General features: G+C 35.8%; 2 protein-coding genes across 2 annotated transcripts in view; one reads left to right on the top strand and one right to left on the bottom strand.

Annotated features, from left to right (window-relative positions):
- The window catches only part of LOC107705529 (solute carrier family 15 member 1-like), an 11326-nt gene extending 9785 nt beyond the window's left edge, over positions 1-1541 (top strand). Inside the window, exons 23-24 of the mRNA XM_016508836.1 lie at positions 198-305; positions 414-1541. Coding sequence (XP_016364322.1) covers positions 198-305; positions 414-644 — 339 coding nt within the window. The 3' untranslated portion in view covers positions 645-1541. The remainder of the gene's footprint in view (positions 1-197; positions 306-413) is intronic.
- Positions 1542-1638: 97 nt separating this feature from the next.
- Positions 1639-10879, bottom strand: part of LOC107705591 (serine/threonine-protein kinase 24-like) — a 36428-nt gene continuing 27187 nt past the window's right edge. The window contains exons 5-11 of the mRNA XM_016508942.1: positions 8993-9150; positions 8594-8779; positions 8238-8383; positions 6252-6369; positions 6100-6162; positions 4672-4817; positions 1639-2529 (exon numbers count right to left, since the gene is read on the bottom strand). Coding sequence (XP_016364428.1) covers positions 2490-2529; positions 4672-4817; positions 6100-6162; positions 6252-6369; positions 8238-8383; positions 8594-8779; positions 8993-9150 — 857 coding nt within the window. The 3' untranslated portion in view covers positions 1639-2489. The remainder of the gene's footprint in view (positions 2530-4671; positions 4818-6099; positions 6163-6251; positions 6370-8237; positions 8384-8593; positions 8780-8992; positions 9151-10879) is intronic.

The raw sequence follows: 10879 nt of genomic DNA, 5'->3' as shown, positions 1-10879 counted from the left end.
ATTCACTTCCATTATATGACTGACAGACTGCAACGGTTTGAGTTAAAATCTTCGTTTGTGTTCTACTGAAGAAACAAAGTCACCTACATCTTGGATGCCCTGGGGGTAAGCAGATAAACATCAAATTTTCATTTTTGGGTGAACTATCCCTTTAACTCTTTATTTTTTAAATTGTCTCGTAATGTGTTACCTTTTAGGCACCAAGCAATATGAAGTCAGTCCTCCAGGCTGGTTGGCTGTTGACTGTTGCTGTGGGGAACATCATTGTGCTCATTGTGGCTGAGGCAGGCTCACTTCCAGATCAGGTATACCACTGGAACTGCTCACTTTTTTGGACAAAATCCTAGTCAAATGACACTTACTGTTGGCATCCGTATTGCTACGAGCTCATCTGTGTGTATGTGTCGTTTTAGTGGGCAGAATACGTGCTGTTCGCGTGTCTCCTGGTGGCCGTCAGTATCATCTTTGCATTCATGGCTTACTTCTACACCTACATAGACCCGGCGGAAATTGAGGCTAAATTTATGGAGCTTGAGCCAGAAGATAAGAAAAAGAGCGAGCTTGAAATGATGACAAAAGACAATTTGGCATACGTAAACTACGAGATGTCAAATAACACAGACGCCAAACAAACGAAGATCTAGACACATGGCTTCTTTTTTCTCTTGATCTGTGGTTTGAAAGTGCTGGTGTTCCCTTTACTATTGACCGAAGAACTGATTCACCATTTTTAGCAAAGCTGGGCTTGGGATTTGTTATGCAGTAGCAAAAGTACAACACAATCCTAAATCAGCCCAAGAAAAGCAAATTCTACCTGAAATTGAATGGTGTGTTTTGGGACGACAACCATGGGCAGAAGGTTTGGTAGTTTCATAGAGCATGATATGGTTAAGATCAGCGTTAAAGTGGCCGTGCGTTGGTGCCTTTGCAGGCGGGTTTTATTTATAAGTGTAGATAATCTGTGAACATAAGTGTATAAGTTACTATCAATAAATAAATAGATACGTGAAAAAAGAGCAAGTGATGCTCTTTTATGGAAAATGCAATTTACCATTATCCTGAAAAAACTGTTTAAATGGAAACTAAAGAGTGGAAGTACATCATCACACTGCTATTAAATCTATTTTGAATGCTGATTCTCTCTTGTACTTCAAGCAACACAGTCCTGTTTGTGTAATTGTGGATTGGATCTTTCAGAAAATATTCTAAAGTGCCTCTAAATAATTTGTATTAATAGCCATTCATCTACACCAAGTAATGGGTAAGACAAAGTATTGTAAAGTTTTCTTTTAAGTAATTAATTTTTACCATAGTTAATGCTGTTATTTTGCAACTAAATTAGCATTATTTGAAGGGGTTACAATAAAAACGGACCAGATAACTGGCATACAACTATGAGCATTAGAGTGCAATATTTTCCTCTATGTATTTTTAAATTATTTTTTCTACATAACACTGTATATGGATTTTAAACTACACTGGGTCCAATAAGCTATGAATAAATCAACGTTTGATGAAGTACTTCAATTAAAAAATATACTTATGCCTCACAATGAAAATATTTTGCCATTAATAGTGATTATTTTGAAATTACTACTACTATATGAGATTGAACAGACAAAAGAGAAGTTGGTAGGATCTCAAACCTTGAGTAAAACCTTTTAATTTCTTATTAAAATTAACAGAGCACCCCCCAAAAATGTACATTTGATAAAAAGGCAAGGCATTTCAGTAATGGCCATTTCAGAGGCTTGATTTTTTAAATATTTACCTTTGTTTTGTTTCTAACAATATCTACAGAAGCTCTTGGCCATCTGTACACAGTGATTCATTTGCAAAAATCCATCATCTCTTTTAAAGGTCTGTAAAATTGAGACTATATACACAGATCTGTACACAAATCCAAACATAGCGCCCTCTGTCTTCCTGGATGACTGGTCTGCTTGTCGCAGACTACCTGAGATTTCAGCGCGAGAACTGCAATCTCCTTCGACAGACATCCGTCTTCACACATGCATTTTGTTCAGAGTCATGCACACAATCTTGTATTTTGTTTAGGGTGGAGGAGGCGGCGGCGACGGGCCGGTCTCCTCGCCCTGTGATGGCATTCACTTAATGCATTCTTCCAAAAGCTCGGGTACGATAATGCAAAAACGACCTGCCTCCATCTCACTCTGTGCTTAGCCAAAGGAGTTACATCTATGTTTTGTCCATTGCTTAAGCAGTCTCCATTACAAACACACTATTACGCATACACACAAGCGCTCGCACGCACGCACATACACTCACACGCCAAAGAGTGTTCCAGGAGATTATAAAAGAAAAGTGAAACTAGGGGAAGCTTGAGGAGTTTGAGAAGTTCTCTTGATAAGCTAGTGAAGGACTGTTGGTCCTCCAGGGTAGACGTCACAGAGTCTGCTGGTGTCAGGATTCGCTGAGCTGATGCCGGGGGGCGGGACTGATGAGAGACGGACAGGCTAATGGAATAATCACTGGTGCGATGAGGATGATGTTCTTCCTCTAGAGAACCTGCATGGAAGAAAACGAAAGCTGAGGAATCTGTGCATGAAGGAAGCTTACTAGTTGACCAGTAGATGTTTTCTTTCTTATAGAGAAATCATTTCTGACCATTACATCAAAGTAATGTAAAAAGCACTCATATGTTGCTGAACACAACCCAAAATACAAAATATCAAAGTTCAGGGTATTTTTAATAAATCGTTTTATTCAGCAAGGATGCACTAAATTGATCAAAAGTGACAGTCGTTTTTCTTTTTTTTTTTTACAACAAAAGATTGATATTTCAAAGAAATGCTGTTTTCTTATAAATGTTCAATTCAACAAGGAATCCTGAAAACGTATCATGGTTTCCATAAAACTATTAAAGCAGCTGTTTTCAGCACTGATAACAAAAATCATGTGACACTGAAGACTGGAGTAATGGCAGCTGAAAATGTAGCTTTGCCATCAAAGGAATAAATTACACTTAAAAATATATAATAAAATAAAAGTTTTAAATTGTAATAATATTTTATAATATTTGCTGAGCATAAGAAACGTCTTTCAAAAACATGAAAAAAATTCATAAAAAAAGATTTCAAACATATTTTGAATGGTAGTGTACTTTCCCTCTGAATGTTTCATATTCACCCTCACTTCAAATTAGGGCTGTCGCGATTCGTCGATTTTATAATTCATACACATTTATAAATTCAATATATATATATTATTTCATTTCATTTAGTTTGTTGAAGTATTAAAATAACTCAAATTAAATAAAACTAAAAACGTAATAAAAGACCTATACAGATTATATGCGATTATATATAATTATATGCAATGCAGTTCTAATACAGTAGCCTATATGCACTTTAATTATTTACATGCGTGTACACTCGTCACACAGTGGCTCCGTTCACAGTAGTTCCACAGGAACTGTTATCATTTACATGTGTGGAGCGTCTCAAACACCATCTCTGCATGTTGTTGTGTGTTTGGGTTTATTATAACGTATATCTGGGAACGCAACATGCGCCATTTCATCAGATTTGTAAGGTAAATAATTCATAAATCTATGCAAACACAGAATACATCGCGGTTTCAAAATAAAAGACAGAATTTCAAAACTTAACATTTAAATGAAAAACAAAAAATAAAGCTAAAAACAATTCAAAAATATTAAAAGAACAAAAGGTAAGAGTATAATAATGATTCTAACATAACACGAAGCCAAACACCAAAAAAACAACTACATATGTGTATGTACAGCCACACACACATACACACACACATATATATATATATATATATATATATACACATTTAGTCATTTATAAATTCATACACATTTATAAATTCAATAATAATTTATAAATCTACGCAAACTCAGGAGAATACATCGCGGTTTTTAACATAAAAGCTCAAAGCCTCACTGTGAGTTTACACGTTTTGATGTCCACATATTCATTTAATTAAAGTCATTTTAAAGGCTATTGTTCACTTACATCTATTTTTATTACCAACAAAAAAATTCATTATAATTATAGGGCATTTAATATTTCTGGTAAATACTCCTTTAAAAAGTGTTTTTTGATTATTATTTTATTAGTAGTAGACTAGAACACGTGGATATGTTGTCCTGAAGCATGTTGTCATTCTTACACTATAATACTGAACTTTGATTTCAGTGATTTGGACTGTGAGATGGACACTTGCTTCTTGCACTTTATGTTGCACTTTACTTTTTTACTTTTGGATTTCATTTGGTTTAATGAAATATAGTTTAATAAAATATCCTTAAGTAAAATTGTTGATTTTTTGTGTGGGAAATTAATCGCTTAGATTAATCGATAAATTAGTCGATAGATTAATCGAAATAAAAATAGTCATTAGTGGCAGCCCTACTTCAAGTTCTATTTGTTAATGAAATTTAGGTTCAAATTGGTTGCTTTTCCTCTAGAGTAGTGGTCACACGTCATTGTGATTTGTAATTATAGCAAAATTATTCCAACTGGAATGTCTAAAACAAAAACAATTTTGGGGAAATGTGAGTCACTTTCTAATTCAACCAGGTTGAGCACAGTTCAGTGATGACAGCTTTCATTTAAGGGAGAACTGTGCCAGTAAAGAGCTACATGAGGCTTGATCAGTACAGCATCATGCAGTCCTTACCGTTGTAGCCTCTGAATAAGTTGGGTGACCATGACATCTGAGATCCCTGGATATGCCTCCTCAGCGAGAAAAATGGCTTCCCCGAGCTGCTCCAGAACTTCAGGCTTTACCGTCGCTGCTGCAGCATCTCCTGCCCTTTCCTTCAGCTGAAGAAACACAGAATTTAACATGCAGCTGATGCCTTTATCCAAAGCACACTTATTAGAGAGACAGTATCCTTGGAGTAAACTGGTAATGACAGTGCTAAGAGACTTTAACCTGCAGCCTTACTTTTACAAACTTGGATCACTTGCCCAGTTGTGTTGCCTAATGGCCTAAGTAATTTTATATCACGATAACAGTATAAATCAAAATCACAATATTACTGTTTTTGCAGGAAGGTCAAACTAAACCAAAAATGTTTCACACACACAAAATATTTTCTTTTTTAATTTTGAATTTACTTTCATTTGATGGATGATATGATGATATGAATTTGATAAATCATAATTTTAAGAAAGTGTGTTTGGGTAAAGACATGGTTTGGAAAAACTTGTGTACCTTTAAATGAATATATTACAAGACTATTAATTCAATAACATCGTTTAATGATACTGAAAAAAATAATACTATAATTTATTATAAATATTAATATATATTTTACTATACATTAGGTAATATAAAAGTTTATATAATACAATTATTCATTTAATCACATAACTAGATTATTTATAACTATATAATAAACGCATGTAAAACCAAATTTCTCCCTTTATTAATCAGCAATATTTCACAAAGGGTATACGGTGATATAGAAAAATATTTACCATTCGACATACTTCTATTAAATTATACATACATATATATATATATATATACTGTATATCGGCAACTCTAAAAACAATCTTCTTGTGGAGTCAAGAATCTAGACTACAGTGCACTGCACTCTCATGAAGAGCATAAGAGGAAATGGAAGGATTTGTCCTTGAATGAAGGAGAGGGTGGAACAAATTAGTGCGAAGTCACTTGTCCCTGGGCTTTTTTCCCAGCATCCCTCTATTTTCCGCTCTCCGCCTCAAATACCTCATTGCTCCATACTGACTAGTAAGAGGCCTGAGGGAGTGACGGCTGCCTTTAAAAGATGCTTTTAAGATATAATAAAGCATTCAAGGGCCACTTTTAATCTTCATGCTGATATCGTTTCTATACCAGTGTCGAAGCCAGAAATCCTATAGCGAGCAGACTTTGGTGAAACAGGGAAACGGGACCCAAAATGGGGGGGGAAAAACACTTTAGGGGACCCAAAAACATTTTCAAACACAATTAGAGTTGGACCAGTGCCACCATAGACAATATGTAGCCTCACTGCTGGCAAGAACAAATACAAACCAGCATTTAAACATAAATGGATTTCTGATTTTGGCATTGACTGTTCAACTGGTGTCTTACCTCAGTTAAGACTGGAGTGATGACAGTGGACAGACTCTGGGACAGAGGCCTCTTGTTGGGCTCCTGTGAAAACAGAAAACATCACACAGTGAGATAAAGAAAACGCTTATGCAACACAACAGTCAGCTGTGGCCTTGAGCTCAGTCACCTACCTCCTCTCCTGTTGGACTGGCTCCGTTCTGCAGCTTTTTGGGGTCTTTCTCTCGAATGGTGAAGATCCAGTCATCATTGCCAAAGTCATTCCCACCAGACGCCTGGCCATCCGGTTCTCTGAGTGGAACAATGACACAAGAGAAAATAGGAGGGATTCATTTTAAACAAACAAATAATAAAAAAAGGAAAAATGAAATGGCATGCATGAGAAATGCATAAGATTTTAAAAGAGGGCCAACAACAAGCAGGGCAGAAAAACTTTAATGATTGCGCAATCTAGATGATGTTAAAGATAGTTATTTAAGTCGCTTGACTAGTTAACTGAGCGGCTTGCGAGTAAACCACTTTCTATCAAATGACTGTATTATGGAAGCTGTCAGCTCTTGTTGGTAACTCTTTAACCCTGGAGTAAAGTCATCCTAGATGTTCTTAGATCTTCCACATTTCACACAGTTCATACTAGGGGTGTGCGATATTGACAAAAGAAGATATCTCGATATTTTCTGGAACTTTATCGATAACGATAATTAGACGATATTTTGCTGAGTGTGTTATTGTGCTGACATCTTAAGGACTACCGTGGACAGCTGACTCCTAATGTTTTTGATGTTCTTCATATTCTGTGTGGTGGTAGCTAATAGAAAGTAGCTAATCTTTTTCAGTGAGTTTAAATAGATTTTTACCTTTTATGGGCATTTTTACCTTTATAAAGCCATTTTTTTTCTAAAAGTGTGGATCATCTTTTGAGTCAAATTCTTACATTTATTCAGTCGGTTGGAATAAGACTTTTGGGCTTTTACCAGGCAAATGAAATCAGCATCAACAAAATGTATCTTTGCAATGCAGAGGAAACACAGAAGCTGCATCTGAAGTGGCATTTAGATGTATTTACACACTGTTTAATGCAGCTCAGAGGGACATGGAATGATTTAACCTGCAGTTACAAATGCATAAATAATGTTTTGCTATTTGAAATGATAAAAAAAAAAAAAAATGAATAGATACTTTAAATGTGAAATTAAAACCGCCAATAGGTGGCAGCAAGTCACTGTTAATAAGTGAGTCATTGAATCGATTGAACCGAATCATTTAAACGGTTGATTCATTCAGCAACAAAACACCCTCATGTTGTTTAGAGATGCAAAACAGTGCTGGGGTTCTGTTTGGAATTATTTTTGTAGGCGAAATAGAGCAAAAACAGGCAATATGGTGTCTAAAACGTAAGTCTCTTAATATTAACTTGTTTATTGAACTGTTGTATAAAATCAATATCACATTTGTAATCATGCTGATTTTTACAGAAAAAACCGCTCTCTTCACGTGATATTAACTATATGAAATTATATATATTTCATACAGTTAATATCATGCGATATATATCGCACACCTCTAGTTCATACTTTACTAGGTAGTAAAGTTTTAAAATTTCGCACTGTATGCTGGGTTATCCTTAATGTTTTTGCATATTTACACAATTAAAAACATTGACTGGACAAGTACAACATACAACATGTCAGCTACCTATTTTAATCCATTCTCCATCTGTGGAAACGTAAATTTGCTCTGGTCATTCAGTTTATCTTGAATAAGCTTTAATAAATTAAAAGAAAAAAGTAATAATTTTTACATAAACATGTTTGCTTCACTTTAGGCATTTTAACTATTTCTGAAGACAACGAAATAAAACAGTATTTAAATATTTCTGCTAGTTGTATTAACCCAGGGTTGAAAACCAGTTGAAAATAAACATTCTATCATTATTTACTCATTTACGTATCATTCCAATCATTTATCTTGTGGAACATAAAAGAAATGTCTCCGTGTTTTTCATCCATACAGTAGAGGTAAATGTGATCCAATGTTCTCCAAAATATCATTTTACGTTCCACAGAAGAAAGAAATGCATGATGACAGAATTATAATTTTTTGGGGTGGACTATTCCTTTAATATAGTTATGAAAAGCTTTGTGTTTTGAGTGGCGTACGAGTCAGACTCATCGGAGCTGGACTCCGCTCGGGACTGTTCGGCCTTCCAGCGCTTGTATCTGTCGATGAGCTCTGTCAGATAGGATGTTTTCTTCGCATAGCGCACAATGAGCTTGTGTTTCAGCAACTCTTTGGCTGTCGGTCTCTGAGAGAAAGACAGAAAGATGTAAGAAAGAGTGAGATGTGACCTTTGATATGTGTTGTTATTTGATGCAGGTACAATTATAGTACATGCCTTAATAACCATGAAAAGATCATGACCTGACTAGCAGAAATAGAATAAACTTTTGCCAGAAGGATCAGTGAACCAGACAGGAGGAAATGACCTCTGGGAATCCCCTATGAGCATACTCACAAAACTGGGCTCTTTGTTTAGACAGGCCTCGACAAACTCTTTCAGAGGTTTGCAGTAGCTGCCCTCCAGTGTAGGGGGGTTGTTCTTTGGAATGAGGAACAGCACCTTCATGGGGTGCAGATCAGAGTGGGGCGGCTCTCCTTTAGCCAGCTCAATCGCCGTGATGCCCAATGACCAAATATCAGCCTGGCAAGAAAAGCAAAAAAAAAATTGATGTGAACGGGCAACGTCTTCATGTCAGGTCATGTGGAAGTGGAACAGTCATCACTCATCTAAATGAATCATATGGAAAAACTGACAAGTAATTCCAATCAACACCAAATCCAGAGCCAGACGTCTGGTGCAATGATGGATTTTCAGCTAGCAAGTCTCTCTTGGCGTGTCTACAGTGGCCCTCACCTTTGAGTCATAGGCAGACTGTTTGATGACCTCTGGGGCCATCCAGAAGGGTGTGCCCACAAATGTGTTCCGCTTGATCTGCGTGTCTGTGAGCTGACCGGCCACACCGAAATCTGCCAGCTTCACCTCCCCTTGCTCTGACAATAATACATTTGCAGCTGAAAGAAACGAACAAGCGATGGAGGGAAAGTGTGCATTTAGTTAGAGTGTACCAATAAACAGTAAATATACATTATGGTTCAAACTGGGGTCTGGGAACCCTCAGAGGGCCCAAAGGTGTGCTGGGGGTCCATGAAAAAAAAAGTAAAATAATAATAATAATAATAATATTTCACAATGCATTTTTAGTGCCTTTATAGATTAAACATTTTATACCAATAACGTGTAAAATATGAAATAATGTTTTTTACACTCACATTGAACAAATTTGATTTACCAATTAATTATGCTTTCTAAAGAATAGTCAGAAACCAAAAAAAAAAAAAATGTTATTACTGTATAGACAGAAATATTTTTTAACAGTTTTGTGAAAAAACTTAAGGGTTAATATCAGATATGCTGTCAACGTAAAGGTGCTGTATGTAAGTTTTTGACTCTACTAAATCATAAAGATACCATGATATGTTTGCAGATATTTAAGAAACATGCTAAGTTAACATACTTGTTTATCTGAAAAACAATGCTACAGTCAGTTATTCTCCTTTGAAAATGTGCTTTCCGGGCCGGAATGTCGGTCTCTGTTTTGGTTTGTGAAACCCGCCCACTGCCAGTTTACCCAATTGTATTTTGGCACCCCGGGTTGTCAGTTGGCGGAAAACACAGCGTATTTCATTTCATTAATCGTCATGTGCGCTCGTTCCTGTTGGTGTTGTCAATCTGGCAACCTGCGTGTGCGTCAAGTCTGAGGAGGAGGGGCCGGGTGGAAAAAAACCCTCTTCAATATTTTGAATTTGGACTGCAATACCTAGTTCAACCACTCTGTGTCAATCCTACATACAGCACCTTTAATAGCAAGTATCTTACTATATGAGCAAATATATCCAAATTATTTTTTTACCAACCTGCTTTAGTACAATGACGATATAATTTTGGAAACATTTATTTAACTTTGTTGTCTTAATCATTTATGATAATAATATGAATGGTCATCAAGAATTTTGACAATCACAAATCTATACATGTACATCAGCCATTTAACAGACTGAAAAAAACAAAGACCTGTTTATTTGGTGTGACAATTTGGTGTGTTAAACATTTGAATTTGAATGAACTGCTGTTCAGACCGACCAAACATTTGCATGCCATTGAGGCAGATTTTCTTTTTTGCAGATATGTGTTGTGTTCTAATCTTTTCCATCACACTGTGAAGAAAACTGGCCAATCAACAGATTTTGCATTTTGGTCAAATGTCAGAGCAGCTGCTGTTACCTAAAATCATGACTTGGTGGTGCTCATGAACAGTGTATTTTGCTAAACAAAAGTGAATAGCAGAGGAAGAATCCAGAACTGGGTCTCCTGTCTCTGTACTCTTGTATTTAGTGTTATTTTGATAAACACTATTGCAAAAAATAAAAAATAAAATTCTGAACACCATTTCAAAAACATTTAAATACTGTTTTACTTTCTTTCTTCACAGTGACAAGAAGTTGCTCAGCATTTTGTGTAAATAAAGTAATAATAACAGACTATTTCCGTGAAAATGAAGCTGTACAACTGATAATGTATACTTGCTAATAGTTATAACTGCTAATAGTTATTTTATATATGTTGTAAACACAGACAAAACCTCCTCAGAAGTGTTCAATGTAGAAGCTTTGTAAATGAAACTTTGCGTCTCGGTGGACAGATGAAAACAGTGCACCCTGACTCCAAACTGTTCCTAAGGAG

Source organism: Sinocyclocheilus rhinocerous, unplaced genomic scaffold (assembly GCF_001515625.1).
Source record: "Sinocyclocheilus rhinocerous isolate Xijiao unplaced genomic scaffold, SAMN03320098_v1.1 scaffold504, whole genome shotgun sequence".
Classification (NCBI taxonomy): domain Eukaryota; kingdom Metazoa; phylum Chordata; class Actinopteri; order Cypriniformes; family Cyprinidae; genus Sinocyclocheilus; species Sinocyclocheilus rhinocerous.
This window is presented reverse-complemented; position numbering and strand designations above follow the sequence as displayed.